We start from the raw sequence: 25,256 nt of genomic DNA on the forward strand, positions 1-25,256 counted from the left end.
TGAACCCCCCACACACTGTGATTTTCTTTTCCTCTTACATATGGTAAAGGGCTCTTCTTTTGTTTTAGATTTTAAAATTTTTTAACTGAAATATAAAACATAAAAACATAAAAATGAAGCTGAGCATTGGTGGCGCACGCCTTTAATCCCAGCACTCGGGAGGCAGAGACAGGCGGATCTCTGTGAGTTCGAGGCCAGCCTGGTCTCCAGAGCGAATGCCAGGATAGGCTCCAAAGCTACACAGAGAAACCCTGTCTCGAAAAACCAAAAAAAAATAAAATAAAATAAAAACATAAAAATGATATCCATTAGCTGCTGTCTAAATGAACACCACCCCACAAGTCAGCTTCCCCAGCCCTTCTGCTACCCTCCCCAACTTCTCTGGTAACCACCATTCTCTCAATTTCTAAGAGACCAACATTTAGAAAGTCCACATATAAGTGAGGTCATGTGACCCTTGTCCTTTGGTGCCTGGCTTATGTGTCTAACACAATAGTCCACAAGCCATAACAACCTCAACATAGTGGCTTTTTTTGCTATTCTCATGAAATCAAAAACCACATTCCTTTTTTTTTTTTGCCTAAACAAAAGTACTATATCTGTGGTATATCCAAAGAGCTGCCAGAACATTAGGATAAGTCATGGTCATGTGGTGAAATACAGATCAGTAGGGTTAATTTAATTGTGAGAGTCAGTCACACAATTGGCCATTGGCCAAACAATTGTAGTTAATATTAAGCCTCAGAGTGATTATTTTATAAGCGGCTGAGGGACTGGGTAGGATCCGTAAAAGCTTCCAGCTACATTTGGTGCCCACTGACTAACGTGGATCCACCTAAGACCTGAAAAAGCTTCCAAAGGGTTCTAAACACACAGAAAGGGTGCCTCACTGGGCTTCCTAGCCTCTCCTGTGGCCTCTTCAAAGAGGCATCTCTGGACAGCTGCCCTCAAGATGGAGCCGGCAGCCAACCACCATGAGCTAAGTAACACGGCAGATCCCTCGCCCACTTGACAATTTAAAGCAATGATCACAAAATGATTACAGATAGGCAATAAGGCCAGATTCAGACAAACAAACAAAAGGCCTCTAAACCGGTCACAGTGTGTTTGATAAGTATGCATAGGCTTGGGTGAGAGGATGGAGGATAGACAGAGTCACAGATAAAAATAATAATAATAATAATTTAAGCATAATAAACTGAGGCCCTTAAAAGAGAAACAGAGTGAAAAAAATCACATGTGAAGATGGAAAATACAGAGTCTGGATTATGTATACTATTGTTTTTTCTTTGAATTTTCTGACTGTTAATGAGCTAACTGCAGAGAGACATTTGATTGCGGGGCTGCTAAGCTAAACCAACATAAAGGTATCTTGACTTCAAAATTTGGGTCTAAGAATATGTTGCTTTGGAAAAAAGCTTCTGCTTTTGTCTCCACAGAAGGTGAGACGCTGTGGATTCCTTCCAAGTTAATATGGTTTGAACAAGGAAGACCCCCATGAGAGGTCTCCAATAGATGTGATGGCCCAGGTGATCCAACAGCCAGAATAGCTTCAAGGCAACTAACTGAGATGATGCAACCTCACAGACTACTACAGTCAAGATTCAACCATAATTCTAAGTTTTCTCAGGATCCGCAGCACCCCCAGTCAGCAGGAAGTAGTATAGAAAACTATGCTCAAATTTCCAAGATATTGTTTATGAATGCTTGTTTTCATTTAAAGGGAGTTGTTTATAAATGATTAATGGTCACAGTCAATCTCCTTCTAAAGAAAAAAGGAGGATATGATATAGAATGAATACTTTACATTGGTATGGACTTTGGTTTATTGATATAAATTTAAAATCAATTTTGTTATACTATGTGTATATGTTTCTACTCTTGTTTAAGGTATTATATTTATGCAGCTCATTTAAAAATGCAATGTATAGTTAAAAATACAAATGAATAGTCATCTATAATAGTAAAACATACAGTCATGTTAGTTAGGTTTTCTAGATATGCTGAGGTATATTTCAAATGGATAGTTAATCTTCAAACACTTCAAAGACCTACAGAATATGGCATTTAAAATGTTTTAAGTCACTATCATTGCTAGAGTTCTGGAAGTTGCTTACAGTGTACTATCTGTTTACTTAGGTAATATTATATCCTCCTGGAGATACAATATTACAAATAAGTGGCCCATGTTCTCTGGTCAGTTGCCAACAAAGAGCTAGGACAGAAGTCTAAGTGTGGCTAGTCCTGCGACAGAGGCCCAAGTCTTGTGGGGCTCTTAAATGTCGCTCTTTGGGTTGTTAAAGGAGTCATCTTCCCCCTTTTACTCATCCTCAAGTGCTGCACTGATGTACTCATGGTGCCCCCAACGCAAGTCCTACCTTGATATTCCATGTGCAGTCGATGTTGGGTGGGTAGTGGCCTGGATAGTAGGGGCTGCTAAATAACCCTTGGGCTTCACTCAAGGAGCCACCACAGCCTGAGAAGAAATGCAAGAGAGTGGGAAAGTTAAGGACCCCCCCAGCCAGGGGATTCGAGAAGAGATGGATAGTCTGGAAGAACTCAAGCCTCGAGCCACCTGTCTACAAACAGGACACTCACTTTGGGAAAGTGCTCAAAACCAATTGCTTTTAAAAGTGGTCCATTAGCTGGGTGTGGTGGCCCCCTCCTTTAATCCCAACTCAGGGGACAGAAGCAGGTGGATCTCTATGTGCTTGAGGCAACCTGGTCTACATAGTGAGTTCCAGGACAGCCAGGACTACACACCAAGTCCTTGTTAAAAAATAATGAAAACAATGGTCCCTGGCCTGGGTGGTCAGCAAAATACTCTTTGGTCTCGGCTTCTAGCCTGTCCCCATGAAGGGCCAATCTGCCAACCTCCTGGGCCTCTAAGGCCTGCACCTGTCTACAGCTTGACAGCATGCCCATCGTTGGCCCTCCCCATCCTTACTGCGCATCTTGGGCAGCTGGAAGAAAGTGGCCTCAAAGCCAGGATGTCGCCGATCAGTGTTGGTTATCAAGGTGACAAGGAAGACATTCTGGGAGGAGAGGAAAGTCAGGTTGTAGGAGGGAGGGTAGGTGCCACACAGCCTGCAAAGCAGAGAAATGGAGTTAGTGACAGAGACAAAACTTTCACACACAACTTAGCTTCCAATCAGAGAGGCCTGGGGACCTCATTCCTAACCCTAGACTTGAACACAGAAGAAGGGTCAAAAGGCTTTCAGGAAAATTAGACATGGTAGCACATCCCTGTCTTGAAAAAACAAAAAAAGAAGAAGAAGCTTGACCAATGGGGCTGGAGAGATGGCTCAGAGGTTAAGAGCACTGACTGTTCTTCCAGAGGTCCTGAGTTCAATCCCCAGCCACCGCATGGTGGCTCACAACCATCCATTATGAGATCTGGTGTGCAGATATACATGGAAGCAGAATGTTGTATACATAATAAATAAATAAAATATTTTAAAAAACTGTAAAAAAAAAGAAGAAGAAGAAGAAGAAGAAGAAGAAGAAGAAGAAGAAGAAGAAGAAGAAGAAGCTTCCCCAAGTTTCTATGATTAGTATGTGATAAAAGGGTGCACTTTTCTAATCTCAGCTCGGAAAGCAGAGGCAGGCAGGTCTCTGTGAGTTTGAGGCCAGCTTTGTCTGCATAGAGCCCCTGTCTCAAAACCAAAAAACAACAACAAACAACAAAACAATCATATGCAGTATAATCCTTTCTAAAGGCATGCACATGTACACATAAGACAGTTGAACCTAGCAGTGGTTGGTCCTAGGTGGTGAAGCAAAGAGTCAGTGTATGAGAATTATCAACTTGATAAAATCTAGAGTCACCAGGAGATGAACTTTTGGACATGCAAAGGGGATGTGTAAATGTGAACTGCACAAAACAGAGAAAGAGACAACAGGCATTTGCCACCCTCTGCTTCTTGACTGCATATGCAATGGGACCGGCTCCCTCAAGCTCCTGGGACTCCCTACCATGGTGGACTGTGACTTGGAACTCTGAGCCAGAGAAACCCTTTGTCCCTTAAGTGGCTGTTTTCAGGGTGTTTATTTCTCAGCAACGGGAAGGAACTGTGAAGACAGCTGTGGTCACTTACTCTCCTGCTTGTTGATTTTTCATTTTCCCCCTTGGAATTTTATTGGGGGGGGGGCTCTCACACGTGTAACCCAGGCTGGTCTGGAACTCACTAGGTAGCACGGACAATCCTCCTGCCTCAGTTTTCTAAGTGCTAGGACTCAGTATGAATTACATGTTTGGCTTTAGGCTTCCTGTTGGGTGGGGGAGTGAGAAGGGGGGGGTGAGGAGGGGGCAGGTATTTCTTATTTACATATTAACAGATGGAAAAGATACTTTTAGAGAGATGAGAAAGCAGCATAGTCCTGACTGCTGAGCTGTGTCAAAAAATGGTTCTGTCTTGGTTTGAGCCAACAGGGATAGAAGGCTTTGACCTACAGCATCAAGGAGAGGCTGACCATCCCCCAAGACTCTGGGCAAGTGTGAAAAGAACTCCATCCTGACATGGGGCCATCTGGGGCACTCATCTTGGGCCAGCTCCCCCTTCAGCAGGTGTATAAATAATACCTTTAGTTTCTGTAATTCTGATGCTCTGAATCTGTGGCTTAGCTCTCCTGGTACCAGCAAGAGCCTCACCTACCAAGACCTTTCAGATATCTGTTGGCCAATCCAGAGCCCACACACTTCCTCCATCAGGCTGTATATGTGGGGTCTGGTAGCAGACAGCTAGGGGCACTCCTGGCACCAGAGACTGCTGAGACGATCCCAACGAGCCAATCCGAAGCCTGTTCGCCCATGTTGGCTTTGCTTCTCAAGTGAACCATGAAATCTTCCTTACTCCTCCGCCTCCCAGCTGACCTGGAGCTTTCTGTGTTACTCTGTATGCTGAGGTGAGCTGTGCTGTGCTAAGCTGTGTGGTATCATGTCCCTTCCTCTTGGGAACTGTAACAAGCCACCTTTTCAATGGTCACTGTCTCCTAAACTGCATGCCCGGCTATACCTGGTTGATCATAAACCTGCCTTTCTGACAGCAGACTTGAGTTCTCTCCGCAGTCAGAGAGACCCTGTGCACTAGCCTTGACTCTGCCAAAGGTGAGAACCTCCTGGCCCACTCCCTGGAGCTCATGCTGGTGTGCACCATACCTCCACTGTCTGATTCACAGTGGCCTGTGGCCAAATGCCACCAACTAGATCCCAAACCTATACCACAATCAGTTCAAATGGTTCATCCGAGCAAGGGCCAAGGCTCCCTCAGCCAGGACCTCCATTGCTACCCAGGACACTCACCGCACCACAGCATGAGGCTCCATGGGGCTCAGGGTATCATATACGGTGACCAGGTCATTGCCAAGCTCATCACAGGGAGCGACATCGAAGCTGCGGAAGGTGAGGCTCAGCACAGAGTCGGCATCCCCCCGCAGGACCCACTGGCAGCGGGCATGAGCTGGGTAGGGGCTGTTAGGGAAGCCAGGGGTGGTGAAGCGCATCACCTCCCCACCATGCGCATGCAGGGCGAAATTGCAGCTGTCTGTGTGAGACAAGACAGAAGGACGGTGTAGACCCTGCAGGCCACACCCCAGGCCTAGCCCCACCCCCAATATATCCCAAACCACCGAAAGCTCTGCTAGACACAAGGAACGGTGCGGGGGAGGGGGGGACTTTTCGGGGGGGGGGTGCCTATCCTGCACATCCTGCAGCACCGGCTGACTTCTGGGGACCCCATGGCTTGGGGCATCTGACAAGATCCCTTTCTTTCCCACCAGGGGTCAACATGATACTTACTGTCCTGAGTCCTTCCCAACAGTCTGGGGTCAGTGGCTGAGGAACAAGAAAGAAGGCAAACATTTCACCGAAACAATCAACGTCCTTACTCTTGCTTCCTTATTACCAAAAGGGAGGTGCCAGTCAGCAAGCAGCCCTCCCGGACACCTGTGGCCCCATTCCTTTACAGGCTGGGCCACACATTCCCACCCTGGTCTGCCCCGTACTCACGGAAGGCCACCACAGAGGTCAGCACGAAGGATTTCAGTGCCCGCGCTCGAGGTGGCAATGTGACCACTCGCTCCACAGCCATGGCTCGATCAACCTCTTCCGCCAGGTGTGGAGGGATGCTGAACTCGGACCAGTAGTAGGCAATGACACTGCCCTCGCTGGGGAGACAGGGGGGAGCCTAAGATGGGGGCTCCAGCGACCTACATTCTCCACGACCAATGAGCACACACAGCAGCTCAGGCTACTCTGAGAGACACTAGTTTGCCTCAGGCTCTCTGTGCCGCCCGCCCACTTTAGTCCTTGACCCCCCACTTGCTCTCTTGGTCTCAACCCTCAAGCAGACACATCCTGGGGCTAGCTCAAATTTAGGAGTCAGGAGGAAGCCTGGGCTAGGTGTAAGCACAGCATCTCAGTAGAATCTCCGTGAATCTGACTGCTCATTTGAGACAGGTCTGAGAATGCCACCTGCTACCCTGTATTCCGGATGCTTCAACCAAACAAGCAAAATACAAGTACTTTGGAGCTGGGTGTGGCAGTACACACCTGCAATCCCAGATGCTGAGCCAAGAGGATTGTCTGAGGCTAACCTGGGCAACTTGAGGAGATGATGTTTCCAAAGAAGAGACAGAGGTTATCAGCTTGGTGGCAGAGTGCTTAGTATCAATAAGGGCCCTCTGTCATCTCACAGGGCAACACACATGTACATTGGGAGCCAGGCACAGTGACTCCAGCCTACAGTCCCAGCTACTCAAGAGGCTAAGGCCGGAAGGTCACCCAAGTCCTCAAGTTTGAGACCAGTGAAAGCATGTCTCAAAAATGAGGAGGAGGGAGCTGTATTATAGCTCATCGATAGCACCTTTGCCTCACATATGGGAGTGATGGGTTTCACCCCCAGTACTGCAGAAAACAATGAAAGCAATTGAATTCTTTGGGCAGAAAGTCTATTAAAAAGGAAAAAAAAAAAAAAAAAGCCAAGCAGTGACCAATTCCAGCACTGGAGAGGCAGAGGCAGGGGATCTGAGTTTGAGGCCAACCTGGTCTACAGAGCAATCCAGGATAGCCAATGCTAAACAGCAAAACATCGTCTCATAAAACCAAAAAGAAGGAAGAGGAGAAAGAGGAGAAGGAGGATGTTTGCATTCGGAAGGCTTCCTGGGCACCCCAACTCCCTCAAACCCAAATTTTGGAAAAATCAGTATCTTTCTGAATGTAGCCCATGTCGCAGTTCCTGTCAGAATGGTGTTTGAGGACTTTTCCCAGCCAGCACCACTACCACCATTTCCTGTCTTGGAGACAGAAGGACCAGGTCTTCTAAGTCAGTTACACATGGATAGACATATGATCCTATTTCCCGGCCAGCCAAGGCCCATACCGCCACACCAAAGCCAGCACCCACCTGAATGCAGTTACAGCTGACCGCTTGTGGTAGGGCCCCAGGACAGGGACTTCACTGTACAACAGCTTCAGCTAAGGAGACAGGACAAGGCATAAAGCTGGCCAAATAGTAGAAATGAACCCTTCCCCAGGCTGCTCCATGCTGTACCCCACCCCCAGCCCAGGGATCCAGAGGCAAAGTCATGGTGGGGCACTGGGAAAGGCAGGGCAAAAGACTTCCCCTGTGACTAGACTCACCGCTTCCTTCACCTGGTTGGCCAGGTCTTTGAACTCTGTGGAGTTTGAGTTCTCATAGGCATCCAGAAAGTTCTCATTTGTGACCCTCAGATGACCATTGAAGACCTTTTGGATCCGAACATTTGAGTCTGCCAAAGGCCAAGAAGACAACGGCACAAATTTACCAATCCCACCCTGCTGCCCTCAGCTGGAGGAAGAAATACCAAGGAGGCCAGACCTGACCAGTCCCCATCATTCACCATCATGGCCTGAGAGGGCTCAGGGAGACAGTGCCCTAGAACACTTCCCACTAGTCCTCCCATTCGCTCTCACCCCTACCCCATTCTCCCTGTCCATCATGGTGGCCCTTTGGTCTGTCCTCTGAGAGAAGAGAGAACACTACCCCTCTGTCGCCCTCCCACAGCCCCCACTGTACTCACAGAGGAAGTGCCACACCAGGAAGCCAGCCACGAGTGAGAGAAAGAGGAAACTGACCAGCAGGACCACAAGCACCACACAGCGCCGGGGGCCTCGCTTCTCCACTTTCTTGGCATTATTCACAGGCAGAAACTCCACACCCTCCTCAAAGCCATTCATGTTCTAAACAGAAAGATATTTCAGGACTCAGAGACGCTCCCCCACAATAGCTTCCCAGCCCCGGAGGTTCAGTGACACCTGTGAGTTTGGAAGAACCAGGACTGGGCAAAAAAAGATAGGGCTGCACCCCAAAGTGCAAGGGCCTCCACCTGTTCCAACACCCAGTGGAGGAACTGGAGGGGCTTCTGTCCACACCTCATGATTGGTGGGCATGAATTGCTTAACAAAACCCAGAGCACAGTGTGCTGGCATACTCCCACAAGTCCAGCACTTGAAACTTGAGGACAGAGGAGTAGGAATTCAGGACCAGTTCAGCTACGTGAGGAGTTTAAAGTCAGCCTGAGCTACATGAGACTCTTTCTCAAGACAAAACCAAACAAGTGCAGGACTTCGAGAGTGTCTGTACCAGCCCTGAGTATCTAGACTTGTGCAAAACATCTTTGGTATAGGTGGCTGCCTAAATCTAGGGGGAGCAAACAGCCCAGGAACCAAGATGGCACTGTGGGGACTTCTAAGACCAGCCTCAACTGTACCTATGCAGTTACCTGGGCCAGAAAGCCTGTGTGCAGAATGGAAATTGCCCACCCTGTCTAGCAGCGCTACCCCTCATATTTTTAAAGAAAGCAAGGGCCCCACCTTGACTACCTTGGCTGCAGAACTGTCCCAGGTTTCTGAGGCACCACCACTGTTAACTAGGTACTGTATGTCAAGCTCCAATCAACTTTCCTTCTTCTTTTAAAGCATGTGTCTGTGTATCTGGGGGTTGGGGGTGGAGGTTAGAGGACAACTTGCAGGAGTCAGTTCTACTTCCACCACATGGGTTTCAGGGACTAAAATCCAGTTGTCAAGCTTGGTGACAAAGGCCTTTGCTACCTGGCCACCTTGATGGCTGTTCTTAAACAATTTCATATGTGTGTGTATGACACATTCTGACGACTCTCTTCCCATGTCCTCTCTTTCTCCCTCTTACCCCTTCAGCTCCCTGATTCTTTTTTTTTTAATTCTTTATTTTTATTTTATGTGCATTGGTGTTTTGCATGTATGTCTATATGAGAGTGTCAGGTCTTGGAGTCATAGACAGTTGTGAGCTGTCATGTGGGTGCTGGGAATTGAACCCAGGTCCTCTGGAAGAGCAGCCAGTGCTCTTAACTACTGAGCCATTTCCTCAGGCCCCCACCCCCACCACACCCCATTCTTCCTAACAGTCTCTTTCCCAGATTTATGACTTCTTGGTTTTATGACCCATTGAGTCTAACCAGGGCCATGTGTGTGATGATTGGATGGGAACTATTCACTGGAGACTTGGGAGTTACCAGTGGGCACACAAATGAAGATAATGGTTTCCCCTTTCCCTGGAACTATTCATTGCATGCTCAGGAATGAGAGGTAGGGACCCCAAGCCCCTCCTCCATCCATGTCCAACTGCTGACTGCTGGCTGCTGACTCTGCAGACCCAACGGAAGCAGTCATAGCCCCTGTGAGTTCATGATTGCAATGGCTGAGTCTTGCCCAAAAATGGTGTTCTATAGCCCTCCTGAGTAGCTCCAAGCTCTTACATTCTTTCTGCCTCTCTAACACCATGTTCCCTGGTCTTGGGTCTTAGAGGAGAGAGGAGGGTAAGTGTTCTAGGGCTAAGCCCTCATCCCTCACTCATTCCCAGTACCTTGAGCAGTCAAAAGTCTTTGCATTCACTGCCTGAACCAACATTCCATCTATCACCTGGCCACAGCATTAACATATATGATAGGACCTACCCCCTGCCACACTAGAATACTTGCATCTCAAAGTTTCATGCCATTACTTAGATGACCCACGGATGCACATCTCAGAGGTGGGCACTTAAAAATCATTCATTCTACTTCTTCCAGAAGTCACTATATAGAACAGACTGACCTCAAAATCACAGAGATACCTCCATGCCCAGCTACCTTTTTAAAATTATGGATATCCATGTATGGATATACAAATGTGAGTGAAGGTGCCCAAGGAGGTGAAAAAAAAAAAGGTATCAGATCACCTGGAGCTGGAGTTACAAGCATTTGTGAGCTGCCCGATGTGGGTGCTGGGAGACAATATAGGGCCTCTAGAAGAGCAGCAAGCACTATTTATTGCTGAGCCCTGATTTACTATTTTGATAATGTAATTACAGCATCCTTCCTTCTTTTTTTCTCATCCACCCTCCCAAAGTTGTAAAACCAAAGTTTAAAAACCAAACAAACAAAATGCAAGCTAGCTTGGGAGGCATTTGTTATATTTGTATATCCCGAGCACTCAACAGGCAAGGGATAGTAGGGTTGCCAGTTTGAAGCAAGCCTGAACTACACAGCAAACACCAGACCAGCCTGGGTTACATAGCAAGACCCTGTCTCAAAACAAAATAGCTCTTCCAAACCAAACAACTAAAAAAAAAAAAAAGAGTAAATAAATAAAATTTTTCGTTCCTTTCATTAGACTATTTCACTCACTATTGTTTCCTCTCGTGTGTAATTTGCTTCATTTATTTAGATTTCAATAAACACTCAGGTTTTTACATAGAACTGCTAAGACCTTGTAATTCTTCTCAACCTTCCACATATGAAGTCAGTCAAGTAACTCATTTTGTTTTCTCCCTGTGAGCCTTTCTCCCAATCTTTTCTCACATCTGCCAGCACCCTCTGCCCCCCTTATCCAGAGCTTCCTTTGACTGTCTGGTGTTGAAGCCTCCATTTGCCAAAACTCCATTCTTCATCTCTTTGGTTCATTCTACTTTTACTTGGTTTTTTATGTTATGTTGTTGTTTTTTGATGTTATGTTGTTGTTGTTGTTTTTTATTTTTGTTGGATTTATGAGCAATGTAGCCTAGGCTAAACTGGAGCTCCTATGTAGCCCAGGATGAGCTTGAACTCAATGATTCTCCTGCCTCAGCTTTGAGTTCTTCGATTGCAATCATGAGCCACTCTGTCCAAACCTTATTCTGATTTTAGTAGCTTTGTGAGAAGGAAAAGTTTTGATACTTACATGTTTTGTTTTTTTAATTTAACTTTATTTTATGTGCATTGGCATGAAGGTGTCAGATGCCCTGGAACTAGAGTTACAGACAGTTGTGAACTGCCTTGTGGGTACTGGGAATTGAACCCAGGTCCACTGGAAAAGCAGCCAGTGTTCTTAAACATTTAGCCATCTCTCCATCCCCACTTTATAGTTTTTAAATGTAGTTTTTATTTAGTTTTTATTTGTATCTATTCATCTCTTTGTGTGTGTGTGTATGTGTGTGTGTGTGTGCGTGAGAGAGAGAGAGAGAGAGAGAGAGGGAGAGAGAGAGATCTTTAATCCTAGCATTCAGGCATTCAGGAGGCAGAAGCAGGTGGACCTCTGTGAGTTCAAGGCCAGCCTGGTATACATAATGAATTCTAGAACAATCTGGACCACATAAGAGATCCGTCACCATCATGGGGAAGTGTTGCTGCAGACAAGCATGGAAGCTTTAAGCTGAGGGTTTCTATCTCCATCCATAAGCAGGAAGCAGAGAGAGAGAAGTTAAATTGGGAATGGCACATGGCTTTTGATACCTCAAAGCCCTTCCCCCAGGGCTTTTTCCTCCAGCAAAGCCACATCTCCTCAGCCTCCCAAAACAATGTCACCAACTGGGAACCAAGTATGGAAGTGCCTGAGGAAATGGGGGGCATCTCATTCAAACCACTATGCCATGTTAATAAAATTACTCAGTAGGTATAAACACCCTGTAAGAGTGTTTGTATCAGACTACACATATTTCTGTAGAGTGAAAATCTAACTGTGGAGGGGTGTGTCCATATGACAAGTACATGTTGAACTGAGGCACCACCACCAAACCATTTCACAAAGTGGTTGTGTCATTTTACATCCCCATCAGCAATGCATGAAAATTCTAGACATTCACACCCAACCTAGTACTTGGTATGGTCAATGTGCTAGTTAGTTTATTGTCAACCAGACGCAAACTAAAGCCACTTAGGAGGATGGATCCTCAATTGAAAACTGCCTCCATCATATAGACCTGTGTCATGTCTGTGCGGCATTTTCTTGATTGCTGGTTGCTTTCTTTGAGTGGGTTCAGTCCACTGTGAGTGGGTAGTGTGATCCCTGGGTAGGCAGTCTTGGGTTAGATAAGGAAGGAAGCTGAATTAGCCATGAAGAGAAAGCTATTTGGCAGTTTTCTTCCATGGAAAGCCTTGGCTCTTATCTGAATCATTGTCCCAACTTCCTTCAATGACAGGCTGTGACTGGGTTGTATAAACCAACTACAGCCTTTCCTCCTCCAAGTTTCTCTGAGTCATGCTATTTATCATAGCAATGGAAAGCAAACCAGGGCAGCCAGACCTTTTAATTTTCATAGATGCATGTGGCTCCTCGCTGTGGCTTTAAGTGGCTTTTCTCTGATGGTTGATAATGCTGAGCGACTTTTCATGTGCTCCACTGCCCTCTGCTGAACTTGGCTGAAGTATTTTCTCTAATATTTTACCTATTCTTTTAGCGACTTACTTATGTTCCTATCATTGGATTTGAGAATTCTTTACATATAGTCTAGATGAAACTTTATACATTCCCAAAGACCTCTCTCTGTGGCTTGTATATTAATTCCTTAGTAATGTCTTTTGATCAGGGTAAGGTTCTTTTTATTTTATGATGACCAACTTATTAGTTTTTTCTTTGACACATTAAGCTTGGATTTTTTTAATCTAAGAATTTTTGCCTAAGCCAAAGATTTTTCCCTACACTTTCTTCCAGAAGTTTTATGATTTTAGGTTTTAGATTTGGGCCTGTATACCCAAGAGCTTTTGTGGGCCTTTGTTCTCATGGTGTAGATATGGATAAAGTCCTTTTCATTTTCACAGACAGGTCTCCAATAATTCTATCATCTTTATTGACAAACTGTCCTTTCCCCACAGTACCACCTTTGTCAAATAAATGTTCATGAAATTAACTGTAGCTTTATTTCCATACTGATTGGTTCCATCGAGCTGCCTGTCTACCCTTATGTGATTACCATGCTGTTTGTGTGCCAGCCAGATGGCTCAGCAGGTAAAGGCTTTTTGCTACCAAGACAGAAACAGAACTGACTCCTGGGAGTTATCCTTTGACCTCCACATACCACCATGTGGTGTACACACACACACACACACACACACACACACACACACACACACACACACCAACCAATCAATGTAGCTTACAATTTTAAAGAAAAGTTATTGAAATTGTTTAGCAGGGTTGCAGAATTTAAGATCAATGAATAAAAATCTACTGTATTTCAGCAATGAACAATTGGAAAGTAAAGTAAAAGTTACCAGTTACCACAGCTCACAAAGACAAACTCCTCAGGAGCAAGGCTGTCAAAAGACGTTCAAGATATGCACACCGAAAATACAGATAATCAGCCAGGCGGTGGTGGCACCCGCCCTTGATCCCAGCACTCGGAAGGCAAAGGCAGGTGCATCATCTCTGTGAGTTGAAGGTCAGCCTGGTCTACAGAGCAAGTTCCAGGACAGCCAGGGCTACACAGAGAAAACCTGTCTGGAAAAACAAAACAATACAAGAAGGAGGAGGAGGAGGAGGAGGAGAAAGGGAGAAAGGGAGAAAGGAAGAAGAAAAAGAAGATGGAAAGAAAAGAAAATACAGAATATGGATGAGCAAACCTCCAGAGACAGATGAGTTGAGCGCTGCTGTACCCTGTTCATGCCTGAACACTCAATTTTGTTAAGGTATCTAACCTCAAATGTATCTACAGCTCAATACAATCCTGACCAAAATCCCAGGGCATCTTCTATAGACACTAATTGGCTAAATGTGAAATTCATATGTAAATGCAAAAGAGCACTTGAAAAAGAGCAAAAGTGGAGGTCTCCCATGATGTGACATCAGGACTAATTATGCAGGCGATATCTTACTCCAAAAGTCATATATTTCATTTCCAAGAATATTTTATTCCTTGAAGAGTAGCCACTTGAGCAGTTGTGTTTAACTACCTGAAGTCACCACCTTTTTCAGAATGCAACTAAGTTTTTATTTAGCTCACTTTTTTGGTTTTTTCCTTCAGAAAATAAGTCTTTTAAATTATAGAATGAGCCTTGGTTGTCCAGTGATGTTTAAGAATGAGAAAACCAGGGACTAGGGAGAAGGACCAAGGGATAAAGTACTTGCTGTGTGCAAGGTGACAAAAGCCAGGTGCATAAGGTGGAGACGAGATGATCCCTGGGGCTCACTGGCCAGCAAGTCTAGCAGAATTGGTAAGCCCCAGGTTCAGTAAAAGAACCTGTCTCAAAATAAATAAGGTGAAGAGGGAATGGAGAGATGGTCCAGTGGTTAAGCACTTGTTCCTCTTGCAGAGGCCCAGGGTTAGGTTCCTAACACCTGTAAAGAGGCTCACAACCATCTGTAACTCAACTTCCAGGTGGAACTGCCCCCCCTTCTGGCCTCCATAGGCACTGCATGCACACGCTGCCTGTGTATACAGGCAGACAAAACATTCGCACATAAAATAAAACTAAATCTTTAAGTTGGAGAGAAACTGAGAAAGATACCTGATGTTGACCTCTGACCCTTTACATGCATGTGAACCTATCTACCTACATGAACACACACAGAAATGAGAAAAAAATCACAATGGTTTCAGCCATACAATGTGAATAGACTATGTATGTGTATAAGAAATATTATTTAGAACAGTCATTACGTTCAGATGTATTTTAAACCTGTAGAGTAATTTTCTGACCTATACAACAATCCTGGGAACCCTTCAAGACTGCCATTGTCACCCTGATTTACAGAAAAGGCAGGGAGAAACACTGCTTCTGCAGAGCCATGCAGCACTTGGAGGCAGATCCACGAGTTAATTTCTGCCTCCCTGCAAGGTCACCTTCCAGAATTTAGGGAGCAAATAAGAGTTCTGGGGTTCTACTCAACCCAGAAACAACTGTTTAATCAGTAACTTGCCTGTTCCTTTTTATAACCACAGCTTTTCTGGCTCCATTTTCAGGCATGAGAGAGGTCGTCTTACATAATTTCCTCATTTTATGGATGAGGAAACTGAGGCTGAATGAGAGGGAGTGGCCTGTCCAAGGTCTCTAAGATAAAGTTGCTAACGCAGTAACTCTGGAACAAGAGCCAAGCTCTTCCAACCGGAAGCAGGATTTCAGGCTTGTATGTGCGTGGCCCCAGAGTCCGGTGGAGGGAGTCAGTGGGAAGAGTGAAGGTAGCAGAGTCCTACACGACCTGGTGTGACTTCACCCATGATCTCTATACAGCCAGAGACAACACAAGAGAAAGTACACCTGCGCTTGCCTGTTTCTGTTCCTTAGATGTAAATGTATCTGCAGGTGTACAAACAAAACACAGGGCCGTAAAGTCAGGTGCTTGCTTACTGCAAGCAGAAGCCTGGTAACTACCGTGGCCTCTTCCTGCCCACAACCTCCAGTCTGATGCTGGCCAGAGTAGCCAGAAACACAACATGGCCCCAGGGCACTGAGACAAAAGAGCACAGGATAATTTCTGAGAAAACAAGAGAACGAGTGACTTGAAGTGTGTAACTCAGTACTGACTACTACGGGGCATGAAAGGGGAAAGCCCCTGGGTGGGGGTTGCAAGGGTGACGTCATTCCCACTCAACTTCCTGGAGTGAGAGGGCATTCGGTCCAGAAACCCAGAAAGGAAGCGCACAGAAACCAGAAACCCTGGAGGAAATAAAGTTGGCTCTCCTTCTTTTTTTGGTGTGTGTGTGTGATGTATGTGTGTGTGCACATGTGTGCCTGCAGGTGCATGTACACGTGAGTGCACATATGTGTTCAAACATATGAACGCCAGAAGACACAGGGTGTCTTTCTCAGTCACTTTCACCTTGTTTTTAAGACATAATCACGGAATCTGGAGCTCGCCTATTACACTGTTCTGGCCACCAAGCTCCAGGGATCAGCCCATCGCCTTCCCACCCAGCTGTGGGTGCTGAGGATCCAAACTCAGGCACTTTTAGCAAATGACCCACCTCTCTGGAAATCATATTTTCTGTTATTTTAAGTGCACTGGTCCTCGAGACCAGAGCTTGTCAAAACAAACAGCAAACAAAAACTTTATTTATAAGAGGCAAAAAAATGTGTTTTGTAATTTATTTGCTCATATATCCCATTATGTAGGAAACCAACCACGGCTGAAAGCTTAACACTGAACCAAGCAAACTTTTCAAATCAATTAAAGGAGCCGTTCATTGAGGGGATACCTCTCCTGGTTCCCAGCACATAGAGACCCATCACCAGGGTACAGACTCTCTGAGGTCCATAGTATCCCTGCTTCTGGAACCAGCAAATCAAAGCAAGAATTTTCCATTGTTAGCTCAGGGAATGGTCCCTGTTAGAGAGAAAGCAACTAAAAAGTGACTTTGTGTTTAGAAACAACAAAAACACTAACTGTAGAGACAATACCACCATTGAGGGACCAGAAAGGAATGTCCCTATCAGATAACTTAGATAATTCAAGCCTGGTCCAGAGAGCATCTTTAACAATGCCATAGAAGAAACGGGAACTGGCCAGGCTAAATGTGGCCAACCAAGCTGACCATGGTCCTGTACCAGAGATGTGGCCTGTAAACCCAGACTTCCCCCATAGTCAAATACCAACCAATCAGGACTGCCCTCATTCACATGGCAGGGTGGTGTTTGGTGGCTTTGAGGATGGCTCTCAAAGGGAAGCCATCAACCACTGCACCCAACTGGCTAAGGCAGGTGGTTTTGCTATTGTCCTTATCCATGGTTTCCCTGCAGTATACACAGTAGACTTACCATTTTCTATTCTGGTCTGATCTGGGTGAATTCTTTCACTGCCTGTCAATTCCCATCACACTATACAAGATCCAAAGAGATTTCATCCAAAACATAGGAGAAGAAAAATAACCCTTCACTCCAGACTCACATTTATAAGTTGGGTGTGACCTTCTGTGAAGACCAGGGTAATCATGGATACCCAAAGAGGTTACTCAGGCTCTCTCAGGGAGGGTGAAGGGCAGTCCCATGATAAGTGCAAACCTATGTCTGCGGCTGGAGATCAAGGTCAAGGGGCAGAGGTGATGTCATCTTCTGGGGATACAGGTGTGTGGCTCAGACCTGAGACTAAGACAAGAGTGGCCACTGCCCGCTGTCACTGACGTGTGGCAGACAGTCTTCACTTAAATAATCAGTGACTCAGGGTATCCACTCAACAGGTGGGACAGATTTCAATTCCATGACATCACCACCACTGGGCCATGAGAACTGTAAAATATCCCTATGGCTCTTCAGGCAAGTAATGCAAGTGCAATGGCGATGACCGAGCACCGCCGGTGGCCACCACGGCAAGAAGACAATCTACAGTATTCTGAAGACATCTGCCTGCTCAAGAATGATGCACCCAGCATAACCTTGCCAGTCAGTTCTAGATATCCTCGCCAAAGTCCCCAGAAATGCCACAGAGCCAGGGGCCACCTCAGAGAGCAGAGTGGAGAACGAGCACTGGAAGGGAACGGGTGTTTGCTGTCTGGACTGGAGGAGCTGGACCTGGGAAGCATGGGCAGCTCAGAGTAGGCAACAGAGGTGGAGTCGAGAAACCCAGAGGCCAAAATGCTGATTACCAGCATATCTTATTTTATTGCCCTTCACTTTATTGCCCTTCAAAGATAGAGTGTATCTTACAAACTGAAGGTAAGGCCACCTTCAATCTTATGGGCACCATTTTTATAGCAGCTCAAATGATCAGTTACATTTTTTTTATCGAAGAGTCTTAATTAAGTTAGTACATTGTTTTGTTTGTTGTTGTTGTTTTTAACACTTAATGGAATACAGAGGGAAAGATACTAACATTAACTTTCACATGGACTGGAAAACCAAGAATCTACTGGGCCATTCTGGTTTTTGCAGGGACCTGAGCCAAACCCACAACATCCCCCAAGGCTTCCTGCCGGAGGGACCCGGCTGGGAAGGAATTCCCAGTGAACCAACAGCCACAGATAAACTGCAAGACCCCATTATCAGAGGCTTCACCCAACAAGCCACCACCACCACAGTCCAGAACCAGGCACAAACTCTAATCTAAAGAGGGCTTTGGGAACCCAAAGGAATAAAAGAGGAAGCACTCACTAGAACCCTCCCACCCAGCCATCAGCCACAGCATTGGATCAAGCAAAAAGCCCAGAGGCGCCTCTGGCCCCTCCCAAGATTTGTCTAGTAAGAAATGATTTAGAACAAAGAACGCTAATTCCAGCAGTGTCTGGAGTCCCCATCTCTCTCCTGGTACCCAGACTCTGGTGTCTTGGGCAGGGGCAGCACCGGGGATCCGGAAAGGTTTTAACAAGTGCCTGGGTCATTTTCAGGCAGCTGACACTTGAGAAACTCCACCTACCTTTTCCAGTTCCAGACAGTCAGGCTCACCCACTTCTCATCACTAGGGAAGAGGCAGCCTGGTTTACCAGCTCCAGCCAGTCTATTTTAAGCCACCGGGGTGCAAAGTGCCTGTGGTGTGGGTTGGCTTTACTTCCTGCCATGGGGACCCTCCCAAATAGTTAAGGCATCTTCCTCAAATTCCTTTGGGCTGTCAGAAACACACAATCCCAATTCAGCCAGCCAGCCTCAGGCCTAGACACATGGTGGGGGCCAAACCCTTTCACCATTTTCCCACACAGCCCTCTTATCTTTGCCCTCTGACCCTGTCATTGGCCCCAACTGTCCCATCAGACATGAATTCTGGGAAATGAGTGAATGCAGAATTTCCATCCCTGTGTAAGCTACAGCCTATCAGAACAGAACACCAACAGGCGAGTAGCTCTTGATGACTAAAGTAAACAGAAATTTGATCATAAGGGAAAGTCCCCAGGACCTACCTGACTTCCACAACACACAGAAGTAAGACTTTGCCAGGGAACATCAGGAACTCTTGTAACTGTACTATGCCTCCCAGCTAAACTGAGGCCCAGGGTTGCTGCCAGCACAGCCCGGGGACAAAAGCCACACATTCCAGCCACAAAACACCTTCCTTCCCAGAAGAGAAGGAACGCACTGTGAAGAGAGCTGCCTGACAAAAATCTCTTTCCTTTTTTGTGAGGTGGAGTGGGAGTGACCTATATTGAGATTCTGGGCTGAGCCCCCTAAGCCCTTGGGGCAAATACTTTTCATTGGGCCTCAGTCTCCCTCTCTTAAAACTGGGTTAATGACCCCTTAGAGAACATAATTAGCTAATCCCTGCTAATGACAGTGCCTCCCTACTGTGTCCCTTTGATTTTTACTTCCCCACCCACCATGCATCCACCTGCCCAGAGCAGACTTGACAAACCCAGGAGAGGCCAGAGGCCAAACTCAGATGTGGCATGGGCGTTCCATCAAGGCCAGCCCAAGGTACCTGCTTGAGCCACAGAACCATAGAGGCCTCTCCTACCATATCCTTCATCCTCAATGCCACCCAGATTTATCGATTGACTCTTTGATTTTTTTTTTTTAGGATTTTATTTATTTACTATGTATACAACATTCTGCTTCCATGTATATCTGCACAGGAAGAGGGCAGCAGATCTCATAACGGATGGTTGTGAGCCACCATGCGGTTGCTGGGAATTGAACTCAGGACCTCTGGAAGAGCAGTCGGTGCTCTTAACCTCTGAGCCATCTCTCCATCCCCTTGACTCTTTGATTTGTAGGGGGTGGGATGAAGTAGTGGCTTGGGATTGACACCTGACCCAATCACCTCACCATCCTCTCTGCCCAGAGTCACCAAGTGCAAGAGTACAACCTGGCTGACCCACTCCCCACAACACACACACACACACACACACACACACACGAAAGGTATGGCCAGCATCTTTTGACTTCTTCTCATTCATTATCTTGACTTTTCACTGAGTCTACATTCCAATTTCACAGACTTGTATGGCTTTTATTATTGCAATTTTGTTGAGATAATTCAGGTTTCCTTCCTCAAAATTGTGAGAAATAATGAGAAGCTCTCTAGGCTTTGCCTGAGCCCCCTTGTGGTATCACTTTAAAAAGTCTGACTAGTGTGACATTGATACAATCCTGGAACTTACCCAGACTTCCTGTCTGACTTGTACATGTGTGTGTCTTTCTATGTGCCATACCACAGGGGTAGGTTCCCATGTGCACTATGGACAAGCCTGTGTGCCACTCCAACACAAATTTCCCTCCCAACAGGAAGGTTCCTCCCATTGACTTTTTTGGGGGGACAGGGGAGGTGGGGTAGGGTTGAGACAGGGTCTCTCCACAAAGTCCTGGCTGTCTGGCACTCACTATGTAGACCAGGCTGATCTCGAACTCACAGAGATCCACCTGCCTCTACCTCTTGAGTGCTGGCATTAGAGGTGTATGCCACCCCACCCAACCCATTGTCTTTTGAACCACACCTACCTTCTTCCTGTCTCCCAAACTCTTCAGTCCCTCAGCCACTAATCTGTTTGAGCTTAAATAATGGATCATTTTTAAAATAACGCTAAATACAAATACGTGGGACTTAGGGAATATTGGCTTTCTGCCCCCCCACCTCTGTTTTTAACTGCACAAAGTTCCCTAGAAATCGTTCAAAGGCCTTGCTTCTACCAACAAATCAGTGGAGTTCTTTTCTATGATTGAGAAATAACCCGTGATATATAGAAACCACAATTCCTTTTGCCTTGAGAGGCCCTTGGACCTGCAGACAAAACCCTCAAGCCTCCACAAATTGGTGAGATTCTGAAACACCTGCTCTGTGGCTCCCAGGCCCCTAATTAAGCTGCAGCTCTAAGGATAGGTTGGCATGAAAGGACTCAACATGCAAACGAAGAAGCCCTTCCCTGCTGAGTCCATAATTAGAAGCCAGACTCCTGGGAGGTGGCAGCTAGGAGGGCCTTTGGAGCGCCAGCCTTTGAGTGGGACAGACTTGAGGTGATGTCCCCGCTCTCCAGCTCTCGCTCTCCAGCTCTCAATTGGCATCTGTAGGAAATCTCATTCTCGAAGGACACCAACATCACAAGTCCCTCCGATCTGCAGTGTGATCAGCTTTGAAAAGGCCCCTTGGCTATTAACACTGTACACGTTCCTGCTCTGCTTTCTCTAGCTGACCAGGCTTGATTCCGCGAATCGGTCAAACGGAGTATTTTCCAGCCTTCTAGCTACCTGGCTTAACCTCATCATTAGTCAGATTCCCATGAACATGGTCTAAATCCAACAGCACAGAGATCTGACCCAGTGGGTTCCACCGGGCTGCTGGTGGCCAGGAACAGCCCTCATCCTTATTGCTGCATTTCCGTTAATCACCCAAGAAGACATTCAAGTAGCTCACCAAGGCCATCAAAGGAAAGGAAAAGAAGAAGGAATAATACAGCTCCTAGGGGAAAGCTTGGGTGATAAGTCAAAATGTCCTTTCAAAGAGTGGGTAATTAACAAAGGAAAACGAAGACAGACTGAAAGAGAAGTCATATTCATCTGGAAAACTCATTCATCCCTAATTCCAGGTTTCACTGGATGCCAAAGTCTGTGGGTCTCCAGATGCAGTCACTTACATAAAACGAAGTACTGTTTGCACAGAACATTTACACATCCTTCTGTACACTTCAGATTATCTCTAAATGATGTAAATATATGTAAACTGATGGAGTGTTATATGTTTCAGAGAATGAAGTAAAGAAAAGCCTGTACAGGTGCATTTTTCCCTTCAATTTTCAATCAGTGGTTGCTTAGATCTGTAAAACAGATATGGAAGGTTATGGTTGATTCCTGGCCTTTATGACCCATAAGACTTCCTCTGAGAACTCTTTGGGACAGACCCCCTCCTAGACTATCAACAGGATAGAGGAGGGAAGAGAGGGACTATGTTTTAGTTCTATAATTGTTGCACAGATTAAGATATTTGATAAGTCTGGGTGGTGGTGGTGGTGGTGGTGGTGCACAACTTTAACACCCACACTCAGAAGGCAGAACTCTGTCTGGGCTGGAGCATTAGTTCTAGGACAACCAGGACTACATAAAGAAACCCTGTCTCAACACCACCACCACCCCCCCAAAAAAAGGAAAGGAAGGAAGGAAGAAAAGAGATATTTCATAAAGAACAGTGAGATGATTCGGTGGATAAAGATACTTGTTGCCAAGCCTGACAGCCTGAGTTCAATCCCTGGGACCCACATGGTAGAAGGAGAGAATTGACTCCTGTAAATTGTCCTCTGACTGCCATGGTACCTTCTCCCAAAAATATTCAAACATTTTTAAAGAAAACAACTTTGGGCCTTTGGAGGGCACCAACAACTAAAGCACTGCTTAGGGAACAAGGGGCTAGAGAGATGGCTCAGCAGTTGGGAGCACTGGCTGCTCTTCCAGAGGACCTGGGTTCAATTCCCAGCACCCACAAAGCAGCTCACAACTGTCTGTGACTCCAGTTTCAGGGGATCAACACCCTCACACAGACATATATGCAGGCAAAACACCAATGTACATAAAATAAAAAAAAATAAAGTTATAAAGTGTTTGAGTTAAGTTGTGACAGCCAAGTCTTTGCCTAAAGAGTGGAATTACTTTATGATTCCATTTGGGAAAGAATACAATACACATGTCAATTAATACCCCAATTCTTATACGAAGAGATGACTTACGGGAAAATGAGCACCAGCTGTTAGTCAGCTTTCTGTTACTGTCATGAAATACCTTAGATAATCAACTTATAGAGAGGAGAGGTTCATCAACTTGACAGTTGTGAAGGTTTTAGTCCATGACCCATTGGACCTGTAGTGAAACATCACGGCAACAGCATAGAACAAAGAAAAATGCTTGCCTCGTGGTAGGAAGAGACCAGTGTCCTACACTCCCCTCAGAGGGATGCCCTGATGACCCAAAGATTTTCTAGCTACCTCCCAATAGACTCACCCCAGGAACCAAGTCTTTCAACACATGGGTCTTTGGAGGACATTTACAACTAATTGTGCACTACCTGCAGGATTAGAACCTTAGGGAGCAAGAGGCTGGAGAGATGGCTCAGGTGAAGAGTGCTTGCACTCCTACAGAGGACCCAAGTTCAGTACCAACACCTACACCAGGCAGCTCCAGGGTCCTCTTCTGCCTCCGATGACAACTGCACATGTGTATTTATACACACAAAGGTGCACACACATACACATAGATGAAAATAATTTATAATTTTTAAATCAATACCTTGGGAAACAAATTCCAGAAAAAAATCACTTTCTAATTCAAATCCTTCTATACTGCTTGACTTCAAACCCCTCCTCTAACTTTTGTAATCACAAACAAACAAACCTTAAAAGAGCACTGGGGAGGGCTGGAAAGATGGCTCAGAGGTTAAGAGCACTGACTGTTATTCCAGAGGTCCTGAGTTCAATTCCCAGCAACCACATGGTGGCTCACAACCGTCTGTTATGAGATCTGGTGCCCTCTTCTGATGTGCAGATATACATGGAAGCAGAATGTTGTATACATAATAAATAAATAAATAAATAAATAAATAAATAAATAAAATCTTAAAAAAAAAAGAGCACTGGGGAGGCAGAGGCAGGCTGGTCTCTGTGAGTTCAAGGCCAGCCTGGTCTACATAATGAGTAAGGTCCAGGACAGCCAGAGCTATATAATAAGACCATCTTGGAAAAACCAGAAAGAGGGAGAGAGAGAAAGAGAGAAAGAGAACATGCATAAACAACAACAAACTTCCTCATCATTTAAAAATTCTGGCTAAGTGGTTAAGGTACTGGCTGTTCTTCCAAAGAATTTGTGTTTTTTTCCACTCTTTCCTCCTTTCCCAATTCCCAGCACTTGCACTGCAGCTTACAAACTGCATGTACCTCTACCTCCAGGGGATCTGACACAGTCTCGCAGACATACATACATATAAAACACCAATGCACGACATACATACATATAAAACACCAATGCACATAACGTAAAAATAAATGAATCATTTAAAAAGACATTCTGGCTATCAGGGTTGACCATATTTTCTTTGAACATATAATTTCTTAGCCTTTTAATAATATTTTAATTTTTATTTTACGTGTGTGTGTGTGTGTGTGTGTGTGTGTTTGTGTGTCTGTGTCTGTGTGTCTGTGTGTCTGTGTGTGTTTGTGCCTGTGCCCTGGTGCAGGCATGGGGTTAGAGTACAACTTTGGGAGTCGGTTCTTTCCCTCCACATTATTTCAGCAGGATCTTTCTTGTTTTCTGCTATTCAATGTACTACAGGTTAGCTGGCCCTCTAGCTTCTGGGAATTTTTCCTATCTCCACCTCCCATACCACAGGAGGAGAGCTAGGATTGTAAGTATGAGCCACTACATGTAGCTTTTGTGAGTTTCAGAAATAAAACTACGATCATGAGGCTTTTTTGGCAAGTGCTTTTACCTGCTGAGCCATCTCACTGGTCCTTAAAAACATTCTCTAATAGATCTAAATAAGTATGGTCTGGAAAGAAAACAACTCTTGCTTTAGACTTGGGACAGCCACATGACAAACAACAAACCTGGCCTGATCACTGTCACCTCAGAACTCTGGATGTACTGGGGTGGAGTAGGCTCCTCACCCTCAGCCATGGAGGAAGGTGGTTTCTGGTTCTGCCCAGGAGAATGGTGTCGAGTAGGTAGCTTTTCCTCCAGACCCAGATGGACATGTTCCATTTCAGCAATCCAGCCAGAGGGCCAGCTAGCTCTTTCTGACTCATCATTAAACCATCAGTGGCATCGGCCTTTCCCTCCCAGTTGAGTGTCTATACAGAAGCCAAGAGGTGAATGTCCCAAGTCTGAATGTCCCATCTGAATTGTTACTAAAGAGGAAAAGTCACAGTGCCCAGAAGGAAATGAGGGACAGCCAAAGGTCACCATCCAGAGGGACCCTCTTTAGCACAGAAAATCAGCCATTCACAAACCTATCCAACCATGAGACTCCTAGTGTCCAGCCCTCCAAGGAGCCTGGAAGGCAGGATCACTATGATGCCTTCGAGCCTAATGGCTTGTGTACAACAAACAAGAAAAAATTCATGAACCAAGTGAGGAGTGGAACAAGGCAAAGGAAATGAACTGATCTGATTCTTCAG

At 45.6% G+C, this 25,256-nt stretch overlaps 1 protein-coding gene across 3 annotated transcripts in view; it reads right to left on the minus strand.

Moving 5' to 3' along the window:
* St14 (ST14 transmembrane serine protease matriptase) overlaps nt 1-24,865 on the minus strand; it is a 34,299-nt gene extending 9,434 nt beyond the window's left edge. The window contains exons 1-9 of one of the 3 annotated variants that reach the window (XM_027411740.2): nt 24,747-24,865; nt 8,059-8,218; nt 7,640-7,767; nt 7,404-7,474; nt 6,008-6,165; nt 5,798-5,833; nt 5,303-5,543; nt 2,948-3,087; nt 2,379-2,476 (exon numbers count right to left, since the gene is read on the minus strand). In XM_027411740.2, coding sequence (XP_027267541.1) covers nt 2,379-2,476; nt 2,948-3,087; nt 5,303-5,543; nt 5,798-5,833; nt 6,008-6,165; nt 7,404-7,474; nt 7,640-7,767; nt 8,059-8,218; nt 24,747-24,833 — 1,119 coding nt within the window. In that variant the 5' untranslated portion in view covers nt 24,834-24,865. Of the gene's footprint in view, nt 1-2,378; nt 2,477-2,947; nt 3,088-5,302; nt 5,544-5,797; nt 5,834-6,007; nt 6,166-7,403; nt 7,475-7,639; nt 7,768-8,058; nt 8,219-18,592; nt 18,881-19,070; nt 19,226-24,746 lie in introns of those variants that run through there. The other 2 variants (XM_027411741.1, XM_027411743.2) reach the window with 2 other exon arrangements.
* Nucleotides 24,866-25,256: the final 391 nt, after the last annotated feature.

Source organism: Cricetulus griseus, chromosome 4 (genome assembly GCF_003668045.3).
Source record: "Cricetulus griseus strain 17A/GY chromosome 4, alternate assembly CriGri-PICRH-1.0, whole genome shotgun sequence".
NCBI classification, from domain to species: Eukaryota; Metazoa; Chordata; class Mammalia; order Rodentia; family Cricetidae; genus Cricetulus; species Cricetulus griseus.